The sequence below is a fragment of the Nyctereutes procyonoides genome, unplaced genomic scaffold (genome assembly GCF_905146905.1).
Source record: "Nyctereutes procyonoides isolate TBG_1078 unplaced genomic scaffold, NYPRO_anot_genome, whole genome shotgun sequence".
In the NCBI taxonomy this organism is placed as follows: Eukaryota; Metazoa; Chordata; class Mammalia; order Carnivora; family Canidae; genus Nyctereutes; species Nyctereutes procyonoides.
The window spans coordinates 69,252,717-69,270,636 of record NW_026575049.1 but is presented as its reverse complement, the minus strand read 5'-3'; the positions used below and the strand labels follow the sequence as shown (position 1 = coordinate 69,270,636).

Below are 17,920 nucleotides of genomic sequence, written 5' to 3'. Positions count from 1 at the left end.
CTGCACACATTAGATCTTCTGCTCTTCTATTTTGGCTTCAAGAACTTCTCTCTAGTTCTTCCTCCTTCCATGACTGTGTAAACGAAATCAAGTTTTTGAAGAGTTGGTGATGAGAGTAAAAAGCCGGGGGGAAAGAAGGGGCCTCTACGACATGAACCCTGAAATCACGTTCTGTTGTGGAGAACTCAAGAGATTGCTTTTTTTTTTTTTTTTGCCTCATCATCTCCTTTGTCATCCAGAGTAGTTGCTCTGAGCCTTTTAATTCTCTCATCAAGCATCTTTCTCATTCCCTTAGACTGCAAACGTGGTTGTGCTCTCTACCCAAAAACAGAACAATAGAACGGAACTCATTGAAGTTCCCTTTTCTCCAGCTGGAAACCAATATGCATATCCATCCTTGTTTCCTTCCAGCCCCTCTTTCTAAGACCAGGCCCTCAGTCCCCACGCCTTTCTTCCTGCAGGACTTCATTCCCTCCTGTCCACCACTATTGCTGTTCTTGGCTCCTTCCACTCTCCCATGCTCAGTTCTCTCTCATCCTAAGAATTCCTCCTGGCAGTGCCGTTCCTCCATGAAGCACAGAATGTTCCAGAAGACTCCTCTGTAGTCTCCAGCTTTATAAGCTCAACTCTTTGTGAGTCCATTTCCACCCTCCCCTCACCACCCCCCTCTTCCCTTCCCTGAAACTGCTCTTACCTTGGGCTCCAGTGGTCACAGTTCTATGTTTGTCTACCTTTCTGAAGCAACTGTCTTCCTTCTTACTCCCTCACTCAGAGGAAGGTTCTAGTGAATTTTAACTTCAGTGTTCAGGGCTCAGATATATTCTTTTGATATTATGACATTTCTTCTTGTTTTGGTATATGACTTCAGATTAAAAGAGACTTCATGTGTCACTCTAAGCAGCCAGATTTCTTATTTATGTAGTGGTAGTTACTGTTTTTAATGGTCTAAACGGTTACGTTTGTATGGCAACTCAGAACCACTTTACTTTTCCACTCCCCTCTTTTTTTTTTTTTTTAAACAAAAGTGAAACAATTCATTAAGACTAGTTTTTTAAATCTTATCTTGCTTTTGTGTCAAAATCCTTTCACCTGGCCTGCTCACTTTTTCTTTCCCCCCAACTTAGTTCTTGATGACATTGAATTTTAAACATCATCGTTACAAAGATTTGCCCCGATGGATGTTGAAATAACTATACCAAGATGTGTAAGGCACCTTCCAGTGCCTAAGTGGAACCTGACACATAGGAAGTGCTCAATAAACATTTGTTGACTAAGTGAATTCCATAAGCAGCCCCAGGAGAGCATATGCAGTTCTAACCAGGGAGCCGGAAACATGACCCATCCCATATTCCATTCGGTTGGCTTGAGAGGCTTAATTATGAGCAAAACGTTTAGGTCTGGATGCCACTGCAGGCTGTCCAAAACTCTGTAATAAAGCAGTTATTCTTTTCAAGTATTTCCTAAAGGGAGAAAAACAGTACAAATAATTTAAAAGTCATGTTGAACTCAGTTGTCACCTACAGCCAGGAAAAAAAACAACAACAACACCAGTTTCATTTTTCTGAATTAAAAATTCACGCATTTAAATAATTCATCCTGTTTGGCTCTGACTCTGGTACTTCTGGAGATGGGCGTCTGCTCCTGGTTCACGTTTGCTTCCTGGAGCACTGATGGAGTGGGCAAGTAGGCCCCCTGTGTGCCTCTGGTTCTAGCATCTCGCTCTGGAGAGTGCTGTGGTTTACTAGGATTCCAGAATTGTTTATTGAAGATTTGGCCTTGAATCTCAGAGAGCACTGGAAACCTGCTCTTGACCCTCCTGTTCAGTCTTAGCTCTCATGGCGGTTAAGGTCATCTGTATGTAAACGATCCGTGCCGGTGGAACTGACTGGCTCCTTCCATCTCCATTGGTGTTGGTAACTAATGCCGTATTTCTCAACTCTTCCCTGCAGAGAGACCTGTCGGGGCACAAGAACATTGTCGGTTACATCGACTCCAGTATCAACAATGTGAGCAGCGGTGATGTATGGGAGGTGCTCATCCTGATGGACTTCTGTAGGGGTGAGTGTATGACCCACACCTACAGCTCCCGCTGCTCGGGCACTTGGACTGTCAAGGGCATGGGGGTCATCGCACTTCCTGTGCGCCATGCCGTGATGTATATCATTCTGGTTTTAAAGATGGGCCAACTGTGAGGCCAGAAGATAGAGAGCCTGCTGTCTCCTCTTGGTTATTCTTAGGACGGCAAACGGAAGTGGTGGATAATATGAAACTCCCTTTTTTGTTAGGTTTGGGCAGGTTTGGCGCTTGTGTATGAATGAGGATGTATGAGGGTGAGAATGAATGTTATTTGTGATGCTTTAAAACAAGCGATGAAGGCACATAATAAAGACCCAACTCCAGATGGACCACGATTCAGCCTCGATTCAGCAACGATTCAGCCTCCCCACTCCCTCCCTTCTGTGTTCTCTTCTCCACCCACACCGCCATCCTTGTGTTATGGGGGAAAATAATCCTTTTCGTCTAATGGAAATGACCTTTCCTCTCTTTGCTTGTAAGCTGTAATTGCCAGTAAGGCTACATTCAAACGATGCTGCTGTTAACAGTGAAGTTAAGTAGTTGAAAGCTTGGAGTTTCAAGCAACGTTTATCTTGGGAAATCCAGACTGTAGTATGAATCGATTCAGAGTTGACTGCATTTCATACAGCCAGTTCAGAGGTTTGACTTTTTTGGCCTCAGCAGCTGCCTCTGAGAAGCTGGGGTCACCCTCTCACTGTTTGGTGCCCTATTTTATAATCGCCCTTACTTCCACTGACATTTGCCTTGCCTTTAAAGATTCTGTCCATCAATTAAATATGTTGTCAGTCCCCACAGTGTGATGGTAACCAGTAATTTCAGCCTATTCTGGAATGACCCTTACGCTGATTTTTTAAGACACTACGAAATGTAAACTTCCTGTTTACATTTGGATAGTTTGTTTCCTCCTATCCATTCCTTTCTGGAAGGTAACATGTTTCAAGACAAGGCCATAGGAGCATCCAGGGATCTGGATCATTTTGTAAGTGAGGTAGGAGCATCCAGGGATCTGGATCATTTTATAAGTGAGGTCGTCAGTGTTTTGGTCCTGCAGATTAAATACTGGTATAGTGTGTCTGCACTCTCTGCAGCTGGGAGTGAGTGAAGCCAGAGCAACCAAGCCATTCCTAAAGTGTGGACTGTAAAGCTGTCCTCTCCCTGCCCCTGGGGTCTATTGTGCAGTCTGATTCTCATTAAAGGACGTGGCAGGTTGGACCCGTGGCCTCCTTGTACAGACGGGGATAGCCAAGGGGCTGTAGTGGGACCATGTCAGTTAACCTGATCTTGAAGATAGACTTTACGAAATACTCTGGTTTTGATGCATTAGAGGAGGCCCTGGATTGTAAGAAGTCAAATCTGGGCCTGGGAATCAAGACATCAGGGTTTCAGTCATGGCTCAGCTGTCAACCTTGGTCTGGGTTGTCCTCTCTGGGCAGCCGTTCGTTGTCTTGAGTAAGTGCTGCATGTGAATGCGGCTAACCTGTCCCTCGCTCTGTGCCCCCTTGCAGGAGGCCAGGTGGTCAACCTCATGAACCAGCGCCTGCAAACAGGCTTCACAGAGAATGAAGTGCTCCAGATATTTTGTGACACCTGCGAAGCTGTTGCCCGCCTGCATCAGTGCAAAACTCCTATTATCCACCGTGACCTGAAGGTAAAGGCCGCGCTGAATCATTAAGTACGTTCCTGCAGGATATTTTCCATCTGCCCCGGGAACAGAGGAGATGCTTTGGGGATGTGAGGGAACAGGCGTGGTAGCCTTACATCTGTACATTCTGCTTGGAGACAGAAAACACAAAGACAAAAGAAAAAAAAAAAGTACAATACAGGTGTCACTTTTATTGCTTAGGCAACCTTTAGAAGTTCTTTATAATCATCAGATGCCTGAACACATGTTGTTTTTGTCTTTCCTGATATGGTCCCAAATTCACTTGGTTAAGGGCATGGAAAATGATATGCTAATTTAAATAGTTTGCAAACACTGAGGCTTGGTTTTTAACGTCCATTTCATTATTTTGTAAAATCCAGTAAGTAAGTGATTATCTGAAAATTTTGTCTACTGATTATCACCTCCTTGTATCAGGCCTTTCATATTATAGCCACTCGACAATGTTTGTTGAATGGAACTGACTCCTGATTGGGATTCAGCAGCTTGTATGGATTCACACACAGCCGGTGCGCCCCGTCCCGTCCAAGACACTCTGTGCGCACTGTCTCTTGGAGGAAGATGTTCTCCTTTACATTCATAGTTAGGGAAATGCAGCGGTGGGAAGGTTCATGTGGCTTGACTACAGTATAACCGTAGTATAACCAGGAAGGAGCAGAACCAGAATGCGAATCCTGCTCCTCTGATCCTCGACCATAGTTTCTTTTCATTATACCCGTGTTTTCAGAAACATGCTTCACGGCTAGTAACTTGCAGCAGCGTCCCCCGGCGTGCTTGTCAGACGCAGGCTACGGGATCCCACTCTGAATCCGTTAGGCTTGACTTTTGTGGCAGAGCCGGGGAGGGCCAGGAGTTCTAGCTTAATAACCACGCAGGTGGGATCTGCATGTTCTGAAGCGTGGGGTCACCGCAGCATGCTGGCGTTTCGAGGTGTGTGTTTGGTTTTTTCTTTTTTTGGTTTTGTTTTTTTAGCTTTTCCAAAAGTAGAGATCTAGTTCCTAATTATAAAATCCACCCTATTAAAATATATAGTTCGGTGGTCTTTATTTCCAAGGCCATGCAGCCATCGCCACTATCTAATTCCAATGTGTGTCATGTCCCCAGAGGGAACGGTCTCCCTGGGGTCCCCGGGCACCGCTAGCCTGGCCGTGGCCCGTCCTGCGGACTGCACATAACGGCTCACACGGTCCGTGGCCTCCTGCGCCCGCGCCCTCCCCACACGGGGCCGCCGAGTTCTGCTGTGTCGCCCGGGGCAGTGCTTATCCTTCTCTGGCATGACAGTCGCTGTGAGCAGAAACAAGTAGTCAGGGCGGCCTTGGGGTTGCCTCTGCCTGGGCTATCAGGCAGGACGGCTGCGAGCATCTCAGAGGGCTCGTGTTCCCAGGTGTGCGTGCGTGTGCGGGGGGGCGAATGGCGGGGTCAGGTGGTGGCCAGGGGCCTCCTGGAGGGGCAGCCGCGCCGCGGTGCAGAGCGCTGTGCCGTGTCGCGAACGCAGGGTCCCGTTTCTCCCCCGCAGCCAGCCTGCTGGGCCTCCGGAGTCCTAGCCGTCCGCCCGTGTAGGCGCTGGGCCGCCGGGAAGGCCGCGTCTGCCTGCAGGCCCGGCCCGGGGTGGACCCGCCGCGGGGAGGGGCACGAAGGCCGGGAGGAGCACGGCCACGGGGAGGAGCAGGGCCCCGGGGAAGAGCTCGGACGCCGGGAGGAGCACTGGCGCGGGGAGGAGCACTGACGCGGGGGGGGAGCAGGGCCCCGGGGAGGAGCAGGGCCCCGGGGAGGAGCACGGGCGTGGGGAAGGCCGCAGGGAGGAGCACGGCCACGGGGAAGGCCGTGGGAAGGAGCACGGCCGCGCGGGGGAGCACAGCCGCGGGGAGGAGCACGGGCCTCGGGGAGGAGCTCGGGCGCAGGGAGGAGCCCGGCTGCGGGGAGGAGCACGGCCACGGGGAGGAGCACGGGGAAGGCCGTGGGAAGGAGCACGGCCGCGCGGGGGAGCACAGCCGCGGGGAGGAGCACGGGCGCAGGGAGGAGCCCGGCCGCGGGGAGGAGCACAGGCCACAGGGCCCCCTCGGGCCAGGGCCATCCCCACGGTCCGAAACGAAGTCTTGTCTTCCTCGTAGGGGTGATGGATCCTCGCGGAGCCGCGGAAACACCTCCCCGAGGGGCCTGCTCCCAGCGTGGCGGCGCGTGCCCTGCGGTGACCCGGTGCCGCGGCGGCCACAGGAGCCTGGCCGGTGGCACCGAGGTCTCACCCGGGCACAGGGAGGCCCGGTGCTGGGGCCCAGGCCGCGGGAGCCACGGCGCTCTCCTCCCCCGGGCCCAGGGGAGCGAGGGCGGCCGCGGAGGAGGCCCCGTGGCAGGCGCTCCGGGAGGGGCTGCTGCTGTGGCTCTGGGCCACGGCTCCTGCTTGTGGGGCTTGAGGTCCCCGAGCTGCCGGGACTTAGCTCTGCGCCGTCCGCCTGCTCTCGTGAGCCAGCGAGGTCCTTCGGCTGTGTCCTCCCACGTTGGGTGCGCAGGCCCAGGGGCCGCCTGGCTGCCAGCCCCCGAAGGCCCCCGAAGTTCCCCGAAGGCCCCTGAAGGCCCCTGAAGGCCCCCGAAGGCCCCTGACGGCCTCCCGAAGTTCTCCGAAGGCCTTCCGAAGGCCCCCGAAGTTCCCCGAAGGCCTCCTGAAGGCTCCCGAAGTTCCCCGAAGGGCCCTGACGGCCTCCCGAAGTTCCCCGAAGGCCCCTGACGGCCTCCCGAAGTTCTCCGAAGGCCTCCTGAAGGCCCCTGAAGTCACCCAAAGGCCCCTGAAGTCTCCCGAAGGCCCCCAAAGGCCTCCCGAAGTTCCCCAAAGCCCCCCGAAGGCCTCCCGAAGTTACCCGAAGGCCCCCGAAGTTCCCCTGAAGTCCCCCGAAGGCCCCTGACAGCCTCCCGAAGTTCCCCGAAGACCCCTGAAGGCCTCCCGAAGGCCCCCGAAGTTCCCCGAAGGCCCCCGAAGTTCCCCGAAGGCCCCCGGCGCCCCTCTGCCCTCACAGGCTCCGCCTGCAGCCGCTGCAGGCCTGTGCCCTCGGTGCCCCGGGGCCGGGCCCTGGCTGTGCTGGCCTTGAGGCGCCCCGCCCTCGAGCAGGGTGGCGCCTGGTGCGGCGTCACCCCTCGGAGTAGGGTCGGCAGGTGGGGAGGAGCCAGGCTGCGCACCGCGGGAGGGGAAGGCCGCTGCCCTGGGCCGCGTCGCCAGCGGCTCGTGTTCCCACGGGAGCGCTACTCACGGGAGGCCTTTCCTCGGAGCCTCGTTTCAGCCGTTGAACCACCTCCCGGGCGTGTCTGGTTTTCCTTTTCTGTCTCCGAGGGAAGAAGGAGCCGTCCGCCCCGGGGTCACGGACCGGGACCGTGACGGCGCCCGCGGGGCTGGGACCTGCACCTGCTCCGTGCACCTGCTCCCGCCGGGCCCGGGCTCGGCTTCGCTGCCGCCGCTGCCGCCGCCACAAACAGGCCTGGGGCGCCCCGGCGATGCCCGACCTGGGCCGGAGCGGGGCGCCAGGGAGCGGCCGCACCCCCAGGGCTGCGCGGGCCTCCCAGCTCCAGGAGGAGGGGTGCGAGCGCCCGGCTGGTGCTGCCCCCTCGGGGTCCCGCCCGCCCCCTGCCGCAGCCTCGGCCCCAGTCACCTCCGCCGGGCCCTGCCCTGGGTCACCGGCCAGCCTTCCTCGGAGCCCCCTTCCCCAGCGGCCGCCTGCCAGCCGCTCTGCCCGGGTCCTGCCCCTCGGGGTCGCGCCCTGCACGCCTCGGCCGCGTGGGTAACGGGACTTGTTCCCCCGCCCGCGACGTGGGGGCCCCGCAGCTCGTGGGGGTGTAGGTGAAGGTGCGGGGGCAGCGTGGGGCTCGTCCAGAGCTGGTGCCGGGGTACTGTCGTCGCCGCCCCCGTGCCTTTGCTTCTCCTACGACTGCACTTCCCCTAGGCCAGCTCTGCACGGCCTCCCCGGCGGCCCCCGGCCTGCGCCTCCCATGCCTCGGCCGCCCGGGTCACTGCCGTCCCCGCACCGCGGGCGTGTGTGACCTGCCGGGATTCTCCGCCTGACGCCTGACGTCTGCCGCCGCCTGCACCCCTCCCTGCCCCCCGGCCCGCTCCCCGGGGCTCGAGCTCCACGAGCCCTCGCCCCTGATCTGCCGAGCCTTGTCCGCAAGCCCCGGCCTCGGGCGGTAGGGCCCTGCGCGGGTTTTCCTAGTAAGTGCTGGGTAGGCACCTCTTGGGTTTGCACGGGAGACTCACGGTTCGCTGTCACTTACGTTCTTTCATTTGCTTGGTAGCATCAGTGACATTCCGAGCTCTACCTGGCAGGTGAGACGCGGGCCCAGGGAGGTGTAAGGTGTGTCCGAGGTCAGACGTCTAACGAGTCTCCGAGGCCGCGGGCCCCCAGGTCCAGGGTGGCTGCGCCAGGCCCGGTGCTCAGTGTGTCACTGATGGTGGCGGCGAGCAGCTGGCGGGGTCCCACGGCTGCTCCAGGCCACCGGCTCAGGCCGGGAGACGCAGGGGGCAAGGCGGCTGCTGAGCGGGCGTTGCCAGGTGAGCTCACCCCGCGGCCCTCCCAGCACACTTGCCGAGCGGCCAGGCCGGGCTCGGGGCTCCTGCCTGCGCGGCCGGGCCTTTGGTACTGCTAAGGCTCCCCCCACGGTGATGTTTCTGGCTGTACACCGCTGTTGTGCACGCCCTCAATTTTTAACTGTCTTTCCTGCAAATGTCGTTTTGTACAATGTTACCTCTCTGGGAAGGAGGCGGGCGGAGGTGGAGACCGGGTTGCTGAGCTCTGCTACTCGGGAACCAACCAGAAGTACAAACCTCGTTTTGAAGGTGCGGACGGGCTGGAGAGAACCAAGACAGAAACGCCCCGTGCCTCCTCGTGCTGCGTTTGTCTGCTTGGTTTTTCCTCCTGCCTCCAGCCCAGTGATTTTGGTCTCTGGAGCTACCTCGTGTGTGTCTTGAAGTGAAGCAGCTTTTCGGTCCTTTAGGTTGTACCTTCTGCTGTGGGAAGTACACGAGCGGTTCTGGGAAGGGGCTGTGCGTGTGCAGTAGGGGCGCGTGTTTTGCAAGGTGCCGGTGAGGACACCGAGTTCGGGATTCGGGGGACCCGGCTGCGACGGGACACCCCTCTTCCTGCAAAGGACTGGGTGGTCACTCCATGTGGCTTCCCAGCCACGTAGCCCCTGTCACACCTGCTCGGCTCTGCCTCCAGAGCCCAGCAGCACCCCCAGACTGCAGTGTAGGTAAGCGGTGGGCATGGCTCCATTTGGTCCAAAGGTCTTGCTCTGCCCCCCAACCCCCACCCCATGGACAGGAAGCCCCACAGATTCGTGTGCGGTGGCCATGGAGGGTTTTACCGAGGATTTATGACTCAAGCAAGGCCTTGTAGAACGGCTAAGATTTGACAAGTGGAGCAATTAAGTGTAAGGGGACAAAGCAGGCGATGCTGGGACTGGTTAAGAGACACGGAGCAAAGCAGCCTGGCTAGTAATTAGACACCTGGCTCCTCATCGACTAGACTCTTACTATGGGGCGTTTCTGAGGATAAAGGACTAAGGCAGCCCCGTCCATAAGCTTGTACCCAGGACCCTGGGCAGGTGACCTCATCACACCCACCGCGGTTGGAGGATAGTGCAAGTGGGGACCTTGAGGAAAGCTCTGCTTCTAACTTGCTTCCTGCCCAGCAGAAGGGTAATTCCCGGTCTTTCTCTAGAGTGAAAGTACCTAGGTTTACTTCCCTCTTCATCACTGTGAGCCTCACTCTCTGCAGCTGTAAAACAGGGATATTATTATATTATTACGAGGATAATCCAGGTAAAGTGCTGAGTACAGGAGCACTGCTAATAGTAAAAGCTCAGTATAGCGGATCTGTCTATAACCTCTAAATTAGATGGGAAATTTGTTGGAATTATTTTCAAGTCCTAAAGTGAGTATCCGTTCAGGATAGCTTGGCTGTTTCACTTTGTGTGAATAGGTTAAACTGATGAGCTTTATAAAAAGCTGTAAGTGGCAGTAATGTCTGCTTGCCTCAGCCTTGTCTCTGGGGAACAGGAGCACATCCACTTGCGTCAATAGCCGCAGTTCACGCTGCCCAAGTGGCTAAAAATCCCAAGGTCAAAATTCTAGGTTAAAGTGATTGTAGGTTAACGGTGCCCCAGGTGCAAATGCATAGTCTCCCTGGAGGAAAAATAGATTTTAAACCCAGGCCTCAAAGGCTTCCCACAGATGAATTCCATGGAACGTGAGTTAATATCAACAATAACAAAACCCCACATAACAACACCACACGTGAGACTGAGTAGGAGTAAGAAACAATAAGCCAAAGAATCCGTTTGCAGCAAAGGCTTTAGGTATTAGATTCAACTGATACAGACTATACAGTAAACATTTTTGTAATATATAATGTGATTTTCAGAAGAATTTTTTTCTTTTTAGAAGAACTAATGCAAGTGTAGAAACACGTATGGGAACAAAAGGCTTTCACAATTGACCAGATTTTTTTCCTTTTAAAGTAACAGTAGTAAGGTCTGGGCACTTGATGGCTCCGGTCTCACTTCTGACAGACAGACAGACACATACACGGTGTTAAATGTGTCTCTACATCTCAAGGACAAAGTGCATGCCGTCTTGGAGTTATTCTTTCACTGGCATAGTCCTTTGATACAAGGGATTTCTGTAGGGTCTGGTATTTGTAGGCTCCTTTTTACCTGGAACTGGTAACTCGCTGTCCAACGAATTCAGCTATAAAAAGATAATACTTTAATAGGACACCTGCACATTTGCCCACAGGCCTTTAACCACTTTGAGAAGTATCTAAAATATAGCAAATATTTATTATTCTGGAAATCCTGACATTATGGTAAAGAAATTGATATATGCATGTATAAGGTGCAAATGAAATAATTGACGTCAGGAAGAATGAAGTCCTGAAGGACCTTAGGGAAGGAGTGACATTTGTCTGAGCGGGTGCTTGAGGGAGGCTTCAAAGAAGAGGGGGCATTTGAACTGGAGTTGGAAAGATGAATGGGATATTGATGGTTGGGTATGAGGTGGGGGCCACAGAGAGCATTCTAGACTGAAAGAAGAACGTGAGAAAACATACAGAGGCTTGAAAGTATCAGGAGTGTTTCTGCAGAGGTGAGAAATGTGGCTGGAAATCTAAGAAAATGAGGCTTTTTACTTCCGCATTGTGGAATTCCTCTATTTGCCCCCCTCTACTCTCATTTCACCCTGTCAGCGTGCTTTGCCTTTTGTTCCCTGGGGATGACCCTTGTCGAGGTACTTGGGGAGGAATAACTTTCCTATGCATATTAATGGGATTATCAGAAATAAAATATTTATATGACTATGAACCAAATTTTCATATGCATTGCTAAATAATATCTTGGAATGGGTGGTTGGGGAATGTTTTTCAGGTTGAAAATATCCTCTTGCATGACCGAGGCCACTACGTCCTGTGTGACTTTGGAAGCGCCACCAACAAATTTCAGAATCCACAAACTGAGGGCGTCAATGCAGTAGAAGATGAGATTAAGAAGTAAGCTTTTCCTCCTTTCTTGGAGTTCTGTCCATTACCGGATCAGCAGCTGTATTTTCAGCTGAAGGATGAGTAGGTCAGGGTGGGAAGGCCATGGTGCTAGTCGTGCTGCCCCTTGTCTCAGAGCATCGCACTGGCGGTTGGATTGTTTGATTTTAGGTGCAAGATGTGGAAGGGGTCCACAAGCATTGGTCAGTAAAGTGAAGGACTCCTTCCTACAGCACTTTATCAGTGGTCCAGGATCACTGTACGTACGTATTCTGACATGTCACACAGCCCTCAAAAAGCTGAATGGTGCACAAACCGTAGAGGGACTGTGATGTTTTTAAATGGAATCATAACAACTGTGACATTATCAGTCAGTTGGATGTGCTTTTCACTGAACCCTACACTGCTGTGTTCTCCTTCTTGCTCTTAAGGAGCTCACCAATCTAGTGGAATTAATGGTAAGTAGGGCTATGACGGCTCTACAGGTACCAAATCACTGACTTTGATGAGAAGAAGCTTCCTTAGATTTCTGGCTCTAGTAAGAACCTGACCCAAGTTCCCCTCTTGTCCAGAGGGTCAGGTTTTTCACAGGTGATGACACTCACTAATTTTACTAATAAACCAGCAGTCTGGTATGCACACCTGTATCCTCATCCTCAGTCCCCTTTCCTGGGTCACCCCTGGCAGCCAAACTGGGCATCATAAGTCACGTGCTTGGTAACATCAAGACCCTCACTTTGAAGCTGAGCTTATACTATCTTTACTTGAGCCAAAGATAAGAGGAAAACTGTTGTTTCATCCACTTCCCACCCCAGCCAGGACCCACTCTCTGCTCTTCTCCAGTGTCTTAGCCAGGATTACATTATCTGTGTTGAGCCACATTTAAGGGAATCGGTGTTCTTAAAAACAAATCAGAAAATACAGTATCAATATAGCATCAGACAACAAGGTTTGCAGGGGAAGATTTTATCATTTGAGGACCCAAGAAAAGTGCTTTTAGCGTTTACTGAAGTGCCATAGTGTCTGGGTCTCCACACGCCCTCAGGTAGAAGGACCGCTTCCAGAGGGCCATGGGTGTGTGCTAAGGACAGCTTTTCATTTTATCTGCACTAATATTTCATACTCTCTTCTGCAGATGGCTCCCAGGGAACTAGACTTTATTAATATCAATATATATGTTTCTAAAAAAGTATTTCTGCTACCCCTGGTTTTTAATTATAGCACTGACATATTTAACAAAAAACAAATCTCTTGATTGTAGATACACAACGCTGTCCTATCGAGCACCAGAAATGGTCAACCTGTACAGTGGCAAAATCATCACTACGAAGGCAGACATTTGGGTAGGTGTCAACTAACCTATCCGCATCTCAGATACCAGCTGTCTTGACTGTAGATTCCCAAGTTTAATCCAGACAGTGCCATAGCGAGAGTGGCCACTGTACCATACCACTATCTACTTACCCTCAGGGTTAATCTTCACTCCAGATGACCAGCCACTGCTTCGTGAGGCATGTCAAAGGAAACTACTTTAGAGTTATGTGAGAATTATTCAGGTGACCTGCCCCTTATTTAGGTGGTTTTCATATATGCATTACTAGTTTTGAAGAGCAAAATAGCTGAAATACTTGTTCCTTACTGGAGCACCATCTGGTAATGATGGTAGAAATAATGTATCTCAGCAGCTAAATAGTGGTGTTGAGTTCTAAATTCAAGTTTCTAGCAGGTTAGTAGTTACGTAGTTTTTATATCTGCTAATAAATGTGGATGATGCCATTCTCTCTCTCTGTAGACCCATTTGCAGTAATGGTAAATAAACCACTCGTAGCAATCTGCTTTATTTTTTTAGGCTCTTGGATGTTTGTTGTATAAATTATGCTACTTCACTTTGCCATTTGGAGAGAGTCAGGTGGCAATTTGTGATGGAAACTTCACAATTCCTGATAACTCTCGATATTCCCAAGACATGCACTGCCTAATTAGTAAGTATTTCAAGTTTCTAGTTTCATATTTTTATCTCTTATCTCCAGGAATGAATTGGGGAACAAAGAGACTGGATCGCAGAAGTGATGGGTTGGGTGCAAAGATAAATCAGTCGGTAATGGTTGGTCACTCAAAGATAATAAATATAACAGTGCCTAGTTAGAGTGGTAGGTCCTTTTGCTGTAAATCTAAGCTCTTTTGCACTTGAGCAGAAATCCTAACTGTGCTTTGAGCAGTACATTACTGCTCTGTTCTCTTGCAGTCAGTGTGAAAGAGTCCAGCTGACTCCTATCAAGTGATAAGAAATTCATCTTTGCAAAACTGGAAGAAACACAAATTGAAATGATTGCCATGCGTTGGCTGGAGTGAATACATAATTAAGACTGTATAACTCCATGGAACTAGGTTTTTTCTCTCTTTAGGTTAATCACTGGATTTTGATAACCAGCATTTAAACTCAGTGCTTTGTTTCAGATGTTTTTTTAAGATTCCCCCACTCTTCTGCATCATCATGGATGGCAAGCATATGTACTAGTTCATTAACCAGATGGTGGAACAAGTAATCTTTGCAAAAGCCCTTGTACTAAAATATGAGACAGAAATATTTCATCATCTCCTCACATTGGTCAAGGGATTTAGCATCTCAATTTTCACCATTATGGGTTATAAATCCTGAGATAGTTTGGGTCCTGGGTGGGGTTGCATTGGAAAAAAAAATAGAAGCAGATGTGGGTGGAGCATCTGACATTTGTTGAGGGCCTACTTGTGCCTTATTTAATTCTTAAAAATCTTAGATGGTAGTTATAATCCTCCCCATTATACAATTGAGGAAGCCAAGGCTGAGAAAGTATAGGTACCTTACCCAAGGGAACATAGTTACAGCTTTCCGATGACGACCTCTTCCGCTGGGCCAATTTTTATCAATCTACTTCTTCTGTTTATTAAGCAAGAAAGGGGAGGTGGTATTTAAAGAAGCGGAATATGGCACTTAATGGTTGTGAGATTGTTTTCAGAGCTAAAGCATTAGAATAGTCCCTCCTTATCCATGGATTTGCTTTCCGTGGCTTTATTTACCCGCGGCTGACCGCAGTGGGAAGCAGACGATCCTACTTCTGATGTATAGTCAGAAGGTCAATAGTAGCCTAACGTTATGTCACCACACCCGCGACGTTCCCTCACTGCATCTCATCACATAGGCCTTTTATGCTCTCACATCATCCCAAGAAGGGAGAGTACAGTATAATGAGATGTTCTGAGAAAGAGAGGCCACATTTATGTAACTTATTGTAGCATATTGGTAAAATCGCTCCATTTTATAATTAGTTATTGTTGTTAATCTCTTACTGTACCTAATTAATAAATTGAGCTTTATCATAGGTATGCATGAGTAGGAAAAACCAGAGGATATGTAAGATTCAGGACTATCTGTGGTTTCAGGCATCTACTGGGGGTCTCAGAACATGTTCCCCATGGATAAGGAGGGGCTACTGGATGTCTGTTCTAGAACTGCAGCTGTGTAAGTGACATTGGAGGGATCTATAGGAAACGGCCAAATGTGGCATGAGAGTGGTAGGATTTTTTTGGTAATATGTTTTCTTTTTAACATTTGCACAGCAAATTCATACTAGGAAAAACAACTACGAATGTAGTTGTAACACTACATTAGGAGTGTCTGTGACACTGACATCTTTCCCAAACTCTGACGTATTTCTTTCCAAACTACTTGAAGATTCCACGGTCACCCCAAAGTCACGGGTCTAAAATTAAGTTTGTGAGATGCCTGGATGGTTCAGCGGTTGAGCGTCTGCCTTGGGCTCAGGTTCTCATTCCGGGGTCTGGGATCGAGTCCCACATCAGGCTGCTTTTGGGGAGCCTACTTCTCCCTCTGCCTACATCTCTGCCTCTCTCTGTGTGTCTCTCATGAATAAATAAATAAAATCTTTAAAAAAAATAAAATGTGTTGTCCTTGTCCAACTACTCCCAATACACAGTTCCCCTCTCTTCTCAGTTTCAATGAATGGTGTCACCATTCAGGCTGGGATAACTGAAATTTAGGGTTTTCTTTGGATCTGGCTTGAAAGAGAGTAAAGAGTCCAGCATTTCCTAAGCCGTGCTCTTTCTTTAGACTGTCTCCTGTCTCCATCACATTCTCTCTGTCTTCATCATCACCATCGTCTCACACACTTGGCCAGCGTGGGCCTGAACGGAGAGAGTGGCCACCAGCCTCCTCCTCCTCCAGTGCGTCCCGCCCCACCCCACCGTGAGATCAGCCTTCCACTCGCCACCCTATTCTGGTTCACCCGTGGTCCCACAGTAGGGCCCAGCTTCCTCGTGTGGCATTTAAGACGGTTCGTGCTCTGGTTCCATCCCGCCCACCCAGCCTTATTTCCCCGTGTTCTCTGACAAGGAAATCTCTGCTCTGTCCTTCTGGCATCTGCGTTCCCTCACAACAGGGCCCTCCCTTGCCTTCTCTCAAGTGCTTTTTTGCCCAGACTGTTCACTCACCAAGAATATCTTTTTCTCCTTTTTCCCTTGACTGACTAAATTCTTTCCTGCCTTCAAGGATCAGCCCAAACCCTGCTGCTGCTGCTTTTTAAAAATTTGTTTATGTATTTGAGAGAGAGAGAACACAAGCTGGGGGAGGAGAGAGTGGGAGGAGAAAGAATCTCAAGCAGAGCCTGGCCTGAGTGAGGAGCCCGATCCAGGGCTCGATCTCGCAGCTCTGAGATCATGACCTGAGGCATAATCAAGACTCCAACGTTCAACCGACTGAGCCACCCAGTGCCCCCAAGCCCTGCTTCTTCTGTAAGGCGTTCACAAGACTACAGCCTCATCAGTTTTTCTTGTACTTAGTGTTCAGACCATTCATTTGGTTCCTTAAACAGTAAATTGCCTTGTGTTGTTGTTTATGCGTATGCATGTGTATGTTTATGTGTCTTCACAGAGATGTTTTTCCTGGGGATTTTTCCAACTTCAGAAAGTGCGAAAGCTTAAAGGACTCGGAAATAAACAAGTGTCGTATAGATTATGTAGAAGTAGGAATGTCTTTATTATTTCGTAATTTCTTTTAGAATGGAGACCAGCTAATATCTCCAACAAAGGGAATAATGAGTCCGTTCTTAAAATTTGAGTTTTGAGGAGTGTCTGGCTGGCTCAGTTGGTGGACATGCGCCTCTTGATCCCCAGGGTCATGAGTTCAGGATCATGAGTTCTAGCTGCATGTTGGGGGTAGAGATTACTAGAAGGAAGGAAGGAAGGAAGGAAGGGAGGAAGGAAGGAAGGGAGGGAGGGAGGGAGGGAGGGAGGGAGGGAGGGAGGGAGGAAGAAAAGAAAGAAAAAGTTAATTTTGATTACAATTATCAAGGGTAACCACTTGTTGAGCAAGATATGAACCAAGGAAGCCAGAAGCCTGTAACTTCCTAGGTACCAGAATATAAAGGTGGTAGCTTCAATAATTAGAGCTTGCTTGAGTCCCTGTTGCACAAGCCACCAATTGTGAACTTCAGGTATCTTTGTTATAGTCCAGATACCTTGTTAGTTTCTTGTGGATAAAAACATTTGGTAACCGAAATTATGTTTCTTAGCTAATGTAATAAGTACTAGGATGTTATTAAATCTGCTCACATATGTTTGTCTTAGGGTATATGTTGGAACCAGACCCTGATAAAAGGCCGGATATTTACCAGGTGTCCTACTTCTCATTTAAACTCCTCAAGAAAGAATGCCCAATTCCTAATGTACAGGTATGTGAAGGGTGCTTCTAAGGGGAAGTAAACATCATCAGATTATCATTTAAAATTCCTGGGGCGTAAACCAGCTGTTTAAGGACTATAGATGTCCCTTGCTTTGTGGGGTAGGGGGCATTCAAGCAAAGCTAACTATGAAGCAATTACTCTAAGGAGAATCCAGTTTTCCCCTAGAATTTAATTATTACACTAAGGCAATTACACCAAAATAATAATAATAATAATAATAATAATAATAATAATAATAATAATAATAAATCCCTAGGGATTGAGTTGAGCACTTTGAAGATTGATCCTCCCACTGTCTTTGTCAGCTTCCACAGTTCACTATGTGACTGTTGTATTTACGTAGCGGTAGTAAGGCGAGCTGCTTTCCCGAGGCAGGCCTCTGGACTTGCCCCCATACCTACTGGAATGTAAGCCCTTGTCCCTTTTCTCCTTTATGGCAGCAGAGCTTTCTCGATTCTGCTTCTGCTGTCCACTGTCTATAACTCACACTCGTTTTCCACTCCCCTCCTCGCACACATCAGGCCACAGGAATGTTTCCTACATTTAGTAATCCTAAGCTCTGCACTCAGCAGTTTTCGGAGTACACTGCTTGCACACCCCCCTTTTTGCAATCTTAGCATATTTTTCATGGGTGATCCAGCTCCCTTTGCAATTTAACTAACGGATGCCATAATAAATCAGTTCTAATCTGAAATTGTCTTCCCAGTTTTCCCAATAGTGACCTTTAGATATCGCTGTTGGAGCTTGGGGGTACTGATAAAGAACACTCCTCTTTCACTCTCACATTTGGAATCAGATGTGGGAATGGCTCAGATGGAACTCAGAATATTGGCTGTATTAACAATACGATTGAGGCAGAGAACGCAGGTGGACCCATTAGACTCCCTGACATTAGAGCCACGTGACTGGGCAGGGAGGGCCTGATTCAGTAGAGA

The 17,920-nt window shown here is 49.9% G+C and overlaps 1 protein-coding gene across 8 annotated transcripts in view; it reads left to right on the top strand.

Moving 5' to 3' along the window:
* The window catches only part of AAK1 (AP2 associated kinase 1), a 148,226-nt gene that overhangs the window by 89,392 nt on the left and 40,914 nt on the right, over positions 1-17,920 (top strand). For all 8 annotated transcript variants that reach the window (XM_055328165.1, XM_055328168.1, XM_055328166.1 and 5 more), the window contains exons 4-9: positions 1,950-2,058; positions 3,582-3,724; positions 11,138-11,259; positions 12,509-12,590; positions 13,097-13,229; positions 16,870-16,973. In XM_055328165.1, coding sequence (XP_055184140.1) covers positions 1,950-2,058; positions 3,582-3,724; positions 11,138-11,259; positions 12,509-12,590; positions 13,097-13,229; positions 16,870-16,973 — 693 coding nt within the window. The remainder of the gene's footprint in view (positions 1-1,949; positions 2,059-3,581; positions 3,725-11,137; positions 11,260-12,508; positions 12,591-13,096; positions 13,230-16,869; positions 16,974-17,920) is intronic.